At 39.7% G+C, this 14,575-nt stretch overlaps 1 protein-coding gene across 2 annotated transcripts in view; it reads right to left on the bottom strand.

Annotated features, from left to right (window-relative positions):
• ptpro (protein tyrosine phosphatase receptor type O) overlaps positions 1-14,575 on the bottom strand; it is a 45,143-nt gene that overhangs the window by 7,144 nt on the left and 23,424 nt on the right. Inside the window, exons 14-22 of one of the 2 annotated variants that reach the window (XM_030719956.1) lie at positions 13,666-13,804; positions 12,797-12,917; positions 10,790-10,858; positions 8,471-8,554; positions 3,955-3,990; positions 2,184-2,265; positions 934-1,024; positions 360-436; positions 128-262 (exon numbers count right to left, since the gene is read on the bottom strand). In XM_030719956.1, coding sequence (XP_030575816.1) covers positions 128-262; positions 360-436; positions 934-1,024; positions 2,184-2,265; positions 3,955-3,990; positions 8,471-8,554; positions 10,790-10,858; positions 12,797-12,917; positions 13,666-13,804 — 834 coding nt within the window. The remainder of the gene's footprint in view (positions 1-127; positions 263-359; positions 437-933; positions 1,025-2,183; positions 2,266-3,954; positions 3,991-8,470; positions 8,555-10,789; positions 10,859-12,796; positions 12,918-13,665; positions 13,805-14,575) is intronic. The other variant, XM_030719958.1, reaches the window with a different exon arrangement.

Genomic DNA, 14,575 nt, shown 5'->3' with positions numbered 1-14,575 from the left:
AACTCATTAGTGTTTTCTTACCTCTGGTGTGTTTACGTATGTAAATGTTGGCTAAAGTGTACAGTTGTTTCAAAGCTCACTGATTTTCCACTTACTGAAAATCGAATGAATAAATATGAAGTCTCACCCGTCGCCGTTCGTTGCACTGCGTGAGCATGACGATAATCGGGGATTTTTGCTGCAGAACCATCTTCCAGAAATCGTTGCGGGTCTCGGGCAGCGGGCCCTGCGTGGCGATGTACTCCTTATTATGCCTGTAGCCCTGAAATCCAAACACAAGCACAGTTTTACTGCCACACAGGAAAAAAAAGGAACCATGTAATGTTCCTCATGTGGGACAGAAGTGCTGGCGTACTCACAGGTATGTAATTGGCGTTGATGTAGTCTGAACCTTCATCGTTGTGCATTGAGATCAGCTTCACTCGACTGAAGTCATCTGAGAGCAGAAACAAACTGCAGCTCATGTCTGAACTCTAACAGGGACGAATTAAAACTGTCCTCATACTCCAGGAAAAACAAACGTTCACGTGATTTACAGTCACAACAATGAAAGCTCACCATTATTGTGTGTGTACTTGTTTCAGTATACAATTCTGATGTTTTGATTTGATTTTAAAGTCTGCATACATCAGAAAGAAAATGCAGGGTGTTCAGATTGAGTGCAGATTGTGGGCTTTGGTCTTAGTCCAGCACCTGCTCTCTTCTTGGTCTGTGCTTCTATTTTTCTAGTTTTTATAAATCTGCATATTTACACATTCAAAAGACCACCTCAAACACATCCAATTAAAATCCAGGAAGTGCTTTAACTCAAATATCTTTTTAATGTTCATTTTATGTTTGTAAAGTAGAATTAGACCTCAGAGCTTCAGCAGACTTTCAGCTCTCGTGCAGTTAATGTTAGCATCAAACTGTTAGCGCAGTGTGCACACTCACAGGGGAGGATGTTGGTGTATCTGTTCTTGGGCCTGTTGATGGGCAGGTCAGCGGCATCATGGGAAAGATCCAGACCAATGCTCTTCAGATCCTGAGGAAAAGAAAAACAAAACAATATATATATATATATATATATATATATATATATATATATATATATATATATATATATATATATATATATATATATATACACACAATTTTCTTCCCAAGTAAAATTTGAACCATTACGGTCATTTGTGACCAAAGCTACAAAAGAGAAATGTGACAGAAAGGAGCTGTCCCTCTGAGGGAGAGGAGGAAAAAGAAGAGATTAGAAAAATGAGCAATTACAACACGTTTAGTTGGTAACAAACTCCAAACATAGTTAGCTATCGCTAGCTGGCTAAGTATGGTATTCATCATGTCGCTGTATCTCTATGAAAGAACAAGCTGTCAGCCTGTGTCAGCGTCCTCACTGTGTTTCTAGTTACTACATGTTTTGCTTGGATCTCATCATCATGGTCATGGGTTTATGACCCAGCATTTTTAGTTTTAGGACTTTCATTTTTGTATTGTTAATGTTACTCTTTGATTCCTACTTTATTGTGTTTTTACAGTTTTTAATTTTTGTCTTTTCCTGCTAATTCCTGGTTGGTTTCATTGTTTCTGTCTGCAGGCTTCTTAGTTTAGTTTTCTGAGTGCTGTTCTTGGCTGTTGTTCACTTTCTATTTAATCCTGTTTCAGTTCTCTGGCTTCCTGTCTTCTGTTTGGTGTTTCATTGTTTCTGGTTTGTTCTCCTGTGAAGTGCATTTAATCCTGGTCTCTGATCCTTGTGCTGTAGTTTGAGTCCTCCTCTTGTGTCTAGTTACCTGTTATGATCTAAAAGATGTCCTATTTCAGATAAACGAGGAAACGTCCTGGTATGTAAACTGAAGAAATATTAAAGGTCCTGCTCATTAATCTCAGTGACAGAGTTAACTCCTTTGCAAAGACAGTTGAAGGATGAGAGCATCATTCGCTCTTGCTGAGCTAAATCAGCCTGCAGACTGTGATCGCCTCGTTTCCAGCAGACGCTCTGCCGACTAGCCTGGCAGCTTCTGAAAGGTCTTTTTGGGGCATTTGTTAACTTCCTCTTTTGGTTTTTATGTCGAAACCTCACCAGAATGAAAGTTAAATGATGAAAACCACAGATAAGGCTTTCACAGGTTTCACTCTGCCTCTTGGTACGAGCGTCAGGCGTGTCTCAGAAAACTTGATTAAAGCGGTACCTCGAACTGTAGGGAGAACTTGTAGGCCGAGTCTTTGCTCATGTCTTTGAAGAAGGCCTCAAAGTCGTCCAGCTGCACGGGGCTGAAAGCACAAAGAAAACCCATCAAAGGCTGACATCCTCCACCTTCATCACGTTTCATCTGAAATCTCACTGGAAATCAAAGTCCTACAGGCATTAAACCTTTAATGAGCGCGCCTGTTTAACCCCAAACGACCTGCTGGTTTAATGAAGCCCTCAGGCTTTTCTTTAGCTCACACTGCAACACCGTGGAAAGAAAACTTTACATTTATTGCTTCTTTGAGCTCAGCAGTTTAAACTGAAGTGGCAACAGACGACTTTTTGATTTGTGAAGGCACGCCAAGCTTCTGCATAATGCTAGCTCACGTTAGCGTGCCTGCTAAGTCAGAGAATCACCCGCCTGCGCAGTCTTGATTTTGTCAGCGTATTCATCCCTACGCCTCCCTGGCTGGGCTTCAGCAGGTTATCTTCTCAGCTAGCAGAACCAGATACACAGCGTAGCTAAGCTACAGCTAGCTCGTTAATGTTAGTTTTTCAGACTGTAAACGGTTTCAATAAAGTTTAAATAAATAAATCAGTCGATGAAATGAGTCTGATTAAAATAAAGAACCAGCTGGTGTGTTAGAATGCAGCTGCCCTGCACAGCAGCTGGGAGGGCCCATTTCTTCTTATTAACGCAGCACCAGCTCACAGGTAAGCAGGAAGGAAGAAAGGTAGACAGGTATGTAGGGAGGTAGAAAGGAGCCAATTTGGAGGCCCGTCAGGCCCCTTTTTGACCGACCAGGTGCCGGTGCCAGTATTTGAACTGTTGTGTTTTTTCCACCTCAATCTCACTCGGCCAAAAAACAGTTTCAACTCCAGCATCGCAAGCTAGCTAAAAGGACACAAAGTGCGTACTTGTCGTCTTGCTCTAATCGCTGTCTGTTTCCCTCTGTGCTGCACACAGATGCTGCAGTAGTTTGGTTTGGACCCTAAAACGTATTTGCAGCACGAGAAAGGAGAGCGTGTTCTCCCACGTTTGTGCGCTTCGGCTTCCGTGTCCAGACGAGGACCCGCCCACACTCGTATGTAAAGGAGCAGTTCAAAAAGCGCGGTGGAAATGCAGGCCCGTTCTTAAGCGGTTCGCAGGTTCACTGAAACCAGCACTGGCACGAGCACCGACGCCTTGGCAGTGGAAACGTAGCATCAGAGAAATCGTAGGACTTCCTGCTAAGGTCTGAATTAAGTTATTTGGTTGGACTCAAACTTCTTTCATGTTTGCTGGTCTTAGCCTTTGTTCTTAAAACACTGCTACAGGTAACCAGCATAGACAGGTGATTAACGAATCGTTACTACACTGCAGTGAACTCTTAGTCCAATAATGAGATAAAACAAAAAACGTGTCTGTTGCCACTTTAAAGTCAAAGTACCTGCTATTCACTGTTTTACAGTCTCGATGCATTCATGGGTTCATCACTGCAGGTACAGCATTAGCAGTTTCCACGTCCTGCATGAAATCTTTTATTAACGAACCTTTAAACACCTGAAATCCCCCTGAGCAGAGTACAGAGTAATATCATCGTTCAGTTTCTCCATGATCTGCTGGATTAAACTGTTTCCTGGCTGAAGGATGGTATTAGTGTGATGGGCACACACACACACACACACACACAAACACACACACACACGCACGCACACACACACACACAGAAGAAAGCAAACCACAGAAACATGAAGCCCACGGGCTGAAAGCTGCATGCAGTCGCTGTTACCTTGTTAGCTTCCGTTTCTTTAAAGCGGTCTTGCTCCTATAAAATACAAAGATGTCAAGTCCTCGTGAGGATTTCTGACCTGTCCTTCACTCACAGCGTTAGCTCGTGTTGGGCTTTGACCGATGCAGGTTTTTACCCCTCTGTGCAGCAGCACCCCCTGCTGTGTGGTCACAGCATCTACAGTTTGTAAGTCACTCACTCCCTCAGCAGCTTTAATATATTAGGCACACAGCAGTAGGCCCAGAGGTCAACCATTGGTTTCTAGTTAGCTCCGCCTTCTTGGACAGTCTGGTAGTCCAATGAAGCCACAGCAGCCATATTATTGGTCAGATAATTGGATTAAAAAGGCTCCAAAAGGCTCCAACAGCACAAACACGGTCCAGAGGTCCAGTTCAGGGACTCCAGAGGGGAAGCCTAGCAGACAGCTAGCAGCTACAGCCGCCTGTGTCACCATCCACCTGTCAGTCAGAGAGGCCACGCCCCTAATGATGCAAACTTTATTTAAATAGGGAAATTATAGACCCCCCCCCCCCCCCCCCCCCCCCCCCCCCCCCAGGGTTTATGAAGGGGGAAATGATCCCTGAGACCAAAGCAGTTTCTGTATCAGGCTGTAAATATGTTTATTTCTATGAGACTCCCTGCTGGACTGCAGAGGAACTGCAGGGTTTCAGTGATGGCTACATTTTACAGCCTTAGAGGCTGAAGGTTGATAGGTTGATGCTTTTGTTTCCCAGTTAAGAATATTCTGACAGCAGGTAAAATGGAGAAAATATTCTAATTAAAGTATCTACCTTATATATCCCTTTAATTATGGTTCTGTGGTTGTTGTTACCCTAAGAAGTTATTCAGTTTAAAATCACAGGGGAAGTAGCTGCAGCACAGAGGAGTTAAAGCCTTTATTCAGATACATGCAGACTTTAAGTGGATGTAAACAGTATATTTGAGAGTGAACTTGTTGACTGCCACTAGGTTTAAAATATGTCATGTGTCAAATAAATGTTTGACACCAGGAAACTCCAAATATTCTGCTTTTCTAAAAATATATAAATGTTATCAGTTTAATCACCTCATTTGTACCAACATGGTGCTAAGAAAAAAAATATTTTTATTTCATAAATTGCAAGAATTCTAAAGCTCAAATCAAAAAGTCAGTTTCCATTTCTGAGTCTGTTGACAAAAAATGTAAAATATTTTATTCTAGACTAAATCTGTCTAATGGGTTTTTTATGTGAATCACAATTCATCTTATAATGAATGAGCAAATTAAATGCCTGTTTCAATATCAGTTTTATAACAGTGTCCAATGGCATCCTTTCATAAGAGGTCTTTATATACCAAATATAAGGAAAAGTTTCTGTTTCATTTTCAACTTTCTCTGTCTGCCAAGAAATGGAAATTATTGTCATGAACATAAAAGTATCAAAACTGAGGGTTGGTTGATTCTGACTGTCCAGATTTAGCATGGAAATTAAATGGTAGATTACATGTTTTGTCACACATCATGTACAATAATGGAAATCAAAATTTCTATTTGATTGTTTTAAAAGAGACCTATTCTGCCATTTAGAAGAAAGAGGATTTTTAGGCAGCGGGCCTTCAACAGGCAGGAGCTAAAGGGTCTTGTTTTCAGACGATGAGCAGAGGGGCTGCACCAACGCCCAGTATAAGACAAACTGGAACTGTGAAAAAAAACAGCATGTGAGAAGAATAGGTCCCCTTTAATACCAGCAGCCACAAAGTTCTATAAAAGGCCATTACTGAACCCAAGCATCGGTCCAACCCAACAAAACAGAGCTTCACAATAACTTGAACCATCACAGCAGGAGAATAACATCATGCTCAAAAATGTGTCCTTCATCTAAATCTGTTACCTGCTTAATGCTGCAGTCACACTGGGGGAAAAACGACCATGGCATGATTATAACTACTGCAAAAGTGTGCAATGAACTTGTAATTTTCTTGCCTTTAAAGTGATCACTTTGAAAACCAGGTCTGCAACCACCAACCAGGTTAGTTGATGTCTTCAAAGCATCAATATGGTGATAAAACAACAAGACAGTCTGCTATCAGCAGCAATCTAATGGTTGTGCAAGGAGGTTGCCATCCTATTTTTACTCTAGTGTGACTGAGCCATTAAGTATCCCCACATCATTCATGCATCTTCAGTAACTTTTGCTCTTCATGCTTCTATACCCACATTCAACCATTTAACACAAGTTGTGTTAAATTGGGCCAAATTTCTCCCAGAATCACTCATGATGTTCTGAAAGTTCACTCAGTTTACAGCCGAGTTTTCAGACACCAAGTGGGAGGAAATCTGGAGAGGCTAAAACACAATCCGCTAGTTCATCTTGCACCATCAACATGCACATCACATCTACAATCTATGAGAAAACAGAAAACACGACTGAGCTACAAAGACTCCTAAAGAGAAACTCCACAGAGAGAAAGACAGACGGCATGCAGACACCAAAGCCAGAGTTAGCATCAAGACTTCACTTCATGCTGAAGTTCATCCAACATGTTAGTAAAACATACTCAGTGTGACTTTGAGAGTTCAACCACAGACACAGCATTGCAAGACAAAGTTCAACATGTCAGAAAATTCATCTGCTGTCTTCCTGTTTACCCCAGAAGTTCCCTGTAGTGTCAAAATGCTAAACGCAAGTCTGGTGATATTTTACATATTTGCTTCTTGTCAACAAACCTCAGTCACAGATCCAGTTCAGCACTGAGTGTCTCTTCTTACTAACAACTAATACTAAAGACCTAAAGGGCCCCAAAATGGATCCCTATTGCTTATGTTTTTGTTTTTTTCATTTTATTTGAGCTATTTTATACTTGCACAGTTGAATATTAATAAATTCCAGCTGACTAAACAAACTAAATAACAATAAAAAAAATTGTTTTTTTTAAACTTAGTCTCCAATAAAATGGTAAGTTGGAGTTTTGTGGACATCAAGTTTATCTGGAATCTTACTTTGAAATTCTACTAACTTCTGAATTCCATAATGCTTATAAACTGACATCCAAAACTACTAAAGTTCATCCATATATGAAACAGCACATCTCTAGTTACAAACAGATGTTGGTCGCATCATAAACTACATGTTAAGATTAAGCGGTGAGGTGGAGGTTTTTATACAAAAACTACTGCACTGAGTATAACGAAGCTTGGTGAGGCATAGATAAATAAAGGAGGTGCTAATCCTGATCACTTTAAACTTGCAAAAGAAGACAATGGCTTTGCAATCAGGCTAATTCATTCAGTCATTTTAGATAGGTCTGTTCTGGAAAATCAACACAAACTGACCCTCCTAGAACACCAGATTTAACATCTACAAAGTTCATTTCTTTCTAGCTGATAAAATGTCAGGACAATTATAGAACAATCACAGGATATTTTCAGCCACACCCTCCCTACACAGTTATGGTCTGCCATGAAGACACTAGAGTCACAAAAAAGACAGCAACCACAGTATTTTTAATGAAACAGAAGTATAAATAAAGCTGAGAGAGGAGCTCAGGGTGGTTGGTCTATTAAATGTTCAACTTTTAAATAGGACATCACTGCTTGTTTGCTGTGACCCACTAGCCACAGTCCCTGCTCTACTTTACCAAGTGGTTATTATTCTAAACATCATGAAGTGTTTATTTTAACCCAAACCACAACGTTCTCGTGATTAAAATACACCAAAATACCTAGACCACAGAAACAGCCAATCACAGGTCTTTAATTTTTACAACTGAAATGACTTCTGGACTGGGATGTCAGATATAAACTGGATCACTTCATTTGCTCAATTAATTCCCCTTGTTTTAGCCGGCCCATTGGTGACCAATGAAAAGAAGCCTTTTACTGACAGTTTTTTTCCTTGGCAATATATATAAAAGATTCTTGGCTTAAGAAATGGGAATTATTCTCTGCTGTAAACAGATGAAAAAATACATAAGGTTTTATAATTCTGTGACTAAGAGGATAAATAAAGAAAAGAATGAGGCCCAGATCAGAACCTTGAGGTACATCAATTGGCAAATGCATGGTTGTTTTTAGTCCATGGAATTTGTTGAAAATAAGAAAAACGTTTGGACAACATACAATAACTTCTTAGAGCTCATCCTTGTAAAATAAAATCTTAAACAGTTAATTAATTTCAATTGGTGGCAACCGATATTATAAGCATGCCCAGTCAATGTATAACATCAATACAAATATCTACAATATATTTATATAATGATTTGATAATAATGTGAATAAAGAAGAGAAGAGGACCCAGCATCGAGCCTTGAGGTACACCTCACTGACACTGTTGGTTTTGGTCTTTTCATGAGATTTGTTGACAAAAATATTGAACAGCACCAGATCTGTGAACTCTGGATTCAGAGGTGATCTGTGACGCTTCACTTTGGTTCATTTTGAGGGTGAAACAATGTCTCTGACCAATACTGATGACTGTGGCTCTGCTTAGACATGCCTCTGAAGTGCAGTGTTTTTGGCCAGCAAGTGCTTACTTACCAAGGATTAATATAAAAAGCCAAAAGATAGTCAGTCCAAAGGCAGGATGGCAGTAGGGTAAGGAAGGCAAAGAGACTTCTTCGCCTGAAGGGGGTTGAAATAAAAATAAAACACAAAAAAAGTAAAAAATAAAGAAAACAGACACCAGGGGGCGATAGGTTGGGGACAGAACATGGTGCTCCATTAGTAAAGAGGCACAGAGCGTCGAGAGCTTCACATTAGTGCTGAACACAGAGTTAATGCATCATGCAGCCGCTCAGAAAGTATCCTGTTGTGTCTCTAGAGGACAACAGGAGTCTGTATGTTACCGAACGTCAATGGCCACTCTGTTTCTTTTACAAAACCCCCCAGCCTGAGTCTGTGACATCACTGCGTCCTCCCCACCATCCCACAATGCAACTCTCAGGCAGGACCCGCACCACGTATAAACAGTACTCAGTTTGTCACTTGGCTGTGACGGCCACCTTCATGAACCTGATGATCTCATTAACGTTTGTGTTGCTTGGGTAATGACCCCACTGATGCTGATACATTTATGAACTCATCTTTGTTCATTTTGGGTTTTTCCTGATTTTTGTTGAAGAGTATAAACATTAAAATCAAACTTCTACATTTTATTGGCACAGACATAAAAGTGTCTCATACTTAAAATTCATATGAAAAGAAGTTACTGGATACATTATGTTTGTTTATCAAAATGATAAAACATATTTTTGCCATTTCAGATAATACAGGAAATTATTTAAACAGATTTCCTATTCGGCTGCTTGTATTCAGACTGAAAGAATTAAAAAAACTGTTATTGTGTGTCTTAGTCCAGATGAAAGGGTGCTTTTTGGGACACTACCATATTGTACATTTTCAGATGTTTTATAATTTTTATAACTGCACACATCTGTGCCATCTACCTACAAATGCAAACATAGAACATTTTAATAACTTAAACCCAAAAATAAAGAAAAGAGGACCCTGAACCATGCTTTTTCTGTGCAAATAAAATTATACAACATATATTATAAAAGTGTACAGAGTGCATAGAGTGTTGTTCATTTTACTGTTGTTTTTCTTCCTTATACAATTTATGTTTTACAACTGTAAATAATCTGATCTAACTGTAAACAAATGAGATATAACGTGTTTCTTATAGAAGTGGGACACTGTAAAATAAAAGCGCCCCAGAATCGAGCCTTGGGGTACACCATATTGATTAATGCACTGCTAGTCTGATCGTTTTTATGTGATTATTAGAAAACATTTTGTGCTGAATTATTAACCACAGAGAATAAACACAACAACAACAAAAAAAATCAACACAGTAATGTTAGTGACAGGAAGATACTGTTTCCCATAAGCACAACGCTGTGTGTCACAGTTATGTTCTATTGTTTATGTTTATGTATTGTTTATGTTGATGATGATCACTTTTTTTAAAACTGGCTCGACTGTCATATAAAATAAATAAAAGGCATTTAGGACTCATTTGGGTCTTTAATGCTTGACATTTTCAGACAAATGCTCTCACACTCAGTGCATCAGTGGGGGCATCACGTTCTCATCACATCCACACTGCTGTAACATCAAACAGCGATGCAGTCGAAGCATAAACACAACTCCACCGTCACATTAAGAAGACACTCTGATGGAAATGTGCATTTAGTGATGGAAAGTCAAATACAACAGCAGATGGAAGCCAAGGTTCTGCCTTAACTGACCGTCTTTCAGCTGTTATATTAATCACAAACCTCCAAATCTGAGTGTTTGTCAGAATGTGGGACTGAATCTGATCCATCAGCCACTTTACAGTTTAACACAGGCACTTTTGCCTTTTTGTGCATTTTAAAGGAGAAACCATATCAAATTATCTTTTCTCGTTTTGGATGAATTAACACAACCTACTCAAAAAGCAACATTTTGTCCCTTTAATCTGAGATTAAGGGAAATCCTGAGCTTTCATCATTATCAAACACCCCGTTTCAGATGGTCCAAACAAAGCAGGCAAGGGGGCTGAGCTCTTATCATCATCATCATCGTCGTCACCTAACACTGCTTAAAGCACCACAGATGAGCTCAAATCTGAGCCTATATGTTTAAATCCCTGCTCTGCCTCTACAATCCCCCGTCGGGCTGCTAATCTGCCTCTGATTGGGTCTTTCGAGGGTGTTTGGACATCCAGACCGAGGATGTGTGATCACAGAGGCAAACTCTAAATCCGAGCTAAAACAACATTCGCCCGTGTGTGAGGAGCACCGACGCTTCGATCGTTTCCCGTTCAGACGTTTGTGATCTGAAGATGAACAAACACACAGAGGCGGCTCGTACCAGTTATACGGAAGTTTCCCGTCTCTCTCAAACGAGGCGAAATTAACGAAGGTCTCTGCGCCGCACTCCCTGCAACACAAAATAAAAATGTAGTGAGAACAGTTCAGTTTGAGGAACTCAGAAATAATTGATGACCTATCAGGAAAAAAAGGAAGTGAGCTGTGAAATGAGAAGAAAAATTACAGAGTTTATCAGCAAAATTTGTTTTTCTCTGCTCAAACGTTTAAACACATTTCAAAACATTAAAAACTCAAAAAGGAAAAAATAAAATGATAAATGACTAATGATAAAATAACTGGAGAGACAACATTATGATATATAACAGCAAGAAGGGCCTGAGGCCTGCTTATATTTACAGAAAATAATACATTTAAGCTAAAAATAAACACATTCACTTATAAACGGGGCTGTTTACATTCTTACAGTCACAGTAATTATTCCTTTTTATTCTGACTAAAACCTGAACATGTATTTCATCATTCATGAATATACAAAAACTCATAAATTTCACTTGAAAAGTAAAAGTACTGATTTAATTATTGATATGAATAATTTTTACTGATTTAAAATTTAATCATTTTAAATTTTGTATTAAATTGTTTCAACAATGAAATTATTTTTTTTCCATAATTCTCATGTTAAAAGAAAATGCTTTATTTTAATAACAACAACAAAATGAAAGTCATTTTTTTTCTATATTTTAATTAAAATGTATCCTTAAAGATTTTTATGCCTTTTGTTCAAGTAAAAAAGAGAACATAACACAGGCTGACATCACGGAGGCTCAAAAACAGCTGTTTTTGAGCCTCCGTGATGTCAGCCTGTGTAATAACATGTAATAACAAACCTGTGTACTAACATGTAATAACAAGCCTGTGTACTAACATGTAATAACGAGCCTGTGTACTAACATGTAATAACAAACCTGTGTACTAACATGTAATAACAAACCTGTGTACTAACATGTAATAACGAGCCTGTGTACTAACATGTAATAACGAGCCTGTGTACTAACATGTAATAACAAACCTGTGTACTAACATGTAATAACAAACCTGTGTACTAACATGTAATAACGAGCCTGTGTACTAACATGTAATAACAAACCTGTGTACTAACATGTAATAACGAGCCTGTGTACTAACATGTAATAACGAGCCTGTGTACTAACATGTAATAACGAGCCTGTGTACTAACATGTAATAACGAGCCTGTGTACTAACATGTAATAACGAGCCTGTGTACTAACATGTAATAACAAACCTGTGTACTAATATGTAATAACAAACCTGTGTACTAACATGTAATAACGAGCCTGTGTACTAACATGTAATAACAAACCTGTGTACTAACATGTAATAACAAACCTGTGTACTAACATGTAATAACAAACCTGTGTACTAACATGTAATAACAAACCTGTGTAATAACATGTAATAACAAACCTGTGTAATAACATGTAATAACATGTAATAACGAGCCTGTGTACTAACATGGAGACAGCCTCATAAATAAGCTCGTGCTGTCCGCCCTCCTGACAGGAGGAAGTTGTTTAAAATGTGCTTGTCATGTTTCTAAGAATAAAGTCTGATGTGAATTGTCAGTGCTGGTTAGCTGGGCGCTAACAGCTGACCCACAGCGCGCCACAGCGTCACCGCTGAGGTTAGCCCCCAGCATGCAAACACACTCATTTTAACACCAAAATGCAGACAAAAGTCAGTGAGTTCAAACTCTGAAACACTCTGAGGCTCTGAGATGATTCCTGCTCATGAACCCTTTGGTTCATACTACTAACTGTGACACATATTCCATCATTTCCAAGTTAGGACCTTAAAAAAATCAATGAAGTCCATAAACTGATCTCACTGAGCATTTCAAATACAAGAAGTTTGGTTTGGTTTCCTTCTGCACAGAAGACCGTCACCATTTCTGCAATCATATAAACCATAAACCCTTACACTACAGGGATTGTTAATGCTTTAAAAAACAGAGTGATGTGTAAGTTACCTGGTCATCTGCAGGTGTTTCTTACGCAGAACGAGCAGGAAGAGAATGAGCAGACTGATGAGCAGGATGCTGAGGACGGCCAGAGCCGAGATGGCGGCAACGCTCGGGTTCATCTCTTTGGCTGCAGACACACAAACACACAGTATTACATTTCGTCCTCACTTTTTTCATCAGAACACTTCCTGTACAATAGTTTCACATTAAAAGCTTTCCATCAAAGAGCAGGTGGCCTCTGACTGTACAGTCATAGACTGTATATGAAAGATGGACATAGCCACCATGATGTCACCCACTGGTGTAGCTTCTTGGTGTGTTGAAACAGTGAGGGGTGGATCTCACACTGCAAGCTCAATGGTTAACTAGTGAGCACCCCCCCCCCCCACTTCCTTCTCCTTTGTGACTCACGACCACAATTTCCAAAACAACAGCACTGCTGAGAAGGCACCAACGCTCAGCTGATTCATAATTGTGGGGGGTCAAAGTGCTGTTGCTGTAAAGACAGTGAAGAAATATGTGAGGCTGCATGCAGTGAGCAGGCATGGTGTGAATTTGAACCTCCTAGGTCACATCGTTCTCAAATTACACCATCAAAGTTATGAAATTAATGTTTTATTAAATAAGACCTGAGCAGTGATTTCATTTCACTTTAATGTCTGCAGGGGTCACTAAAAGCAACACTTGAAGTCATGAACCTTCAAATTAAAGAGAAAAATTCCTCCTTGAAGTTCCCTGAACTGCATTTAGTTCAGTTTTCACCTTTAATGTGTTTCTGAGGACTCAGGGATCCAGGTGAAGGTGTTTTCAGGACTCATAAACACAGTCACTGCCCCCTGTGGTGCAGGTGCGGTGCAGCAAACAGCGCCACCTACCAATGGTGCTGACAGTGATGTGTGCGGGTTTGCTGGGCGTGCTGTAGCTGAAGCTGGTGACGGTGCAGTTGTAGCTGGAAGATGGTGTCAAACCAGAAATGGTTAGGACGTGGGAGGTGGAGGTCTGCGGCTCGAGCGCCTGAGGAAGAGGAAGAGGAAGAAGAGGTCAGATTTGGAGTCCAGATAAAGACAAACGGCTGCTGACCCCAGCCTGATGCTGGACACAGACTGAATTACTACAACTTTATTTTTAGTTTTATTTAATTTTATGAGCACACACATTATCTTTTTTCCAGAGTCTCCTTTCTGTCACTGCTATAACCCTGGTTCTAGTTTGTGTTGTTCTGTTACTGCTATAACCCTGGTTCTAGTTTGTGTTGTTCTGTTACTGCTATAACTCTGGTTCCAGCATGTCCTTCACTGTAAAAGCTATCAGGAAGTTCAAAATAGAAGCTAAAGATAATTCTGCCCTCTTCATTTTCCAAAATAAATCCATGGTTACATGACACTTCCTGTTTCTGCAACTAAGTTTAAATCTGGTCACATTTTCCAGCACACTGCAGGAGAAACCATCGAGACGTCCTCTCAGGTTCGGCTCATTAACGGCCACCTGAAGCTATTAGAAGATCGGACCTGTTATCCACCTGCATCTATGCACACATCCAACCATTAAACTAGGCTCAAACTGAACTCTTTTAGATAAAAAATACTTTCCCGGTGTATCTGCCTTCATCATACAGTGATCTGCAAGCAGCCACAACATGAAACACAAAGAGAAACATGAAACTTCACCACATTCTTCATGATCTCTGTAAATTCAGATCAAAGGGTGTTTAAGTTTCTGCAGTGTTCACATCAAACTGTGCAGTGAGATAATTCCTCAGATTTGGAGGAAGCCGGGAACAATAAA

This window comes from Archocentrus centrarchus, chromosome 23, assembly GCF_007364275.1.
Source record: "Archocentrus centrarchus isolate MPI-CPG fArcCen1 chromosome 23, fArcCen1, whole genome shotgun sequence".
Lineage (NCBI taxonomy): Eukaryota > Metazoa > Chordata > Actinopteri > Cichliformes > Cichlidae > Archocentrus > Archocentrus centrarchus.
The sequence above is the reverse complement of the archived record's forward strand: the minus strand, read 5'-3'. Positions and strand labels throughout refer to the sequence as shown.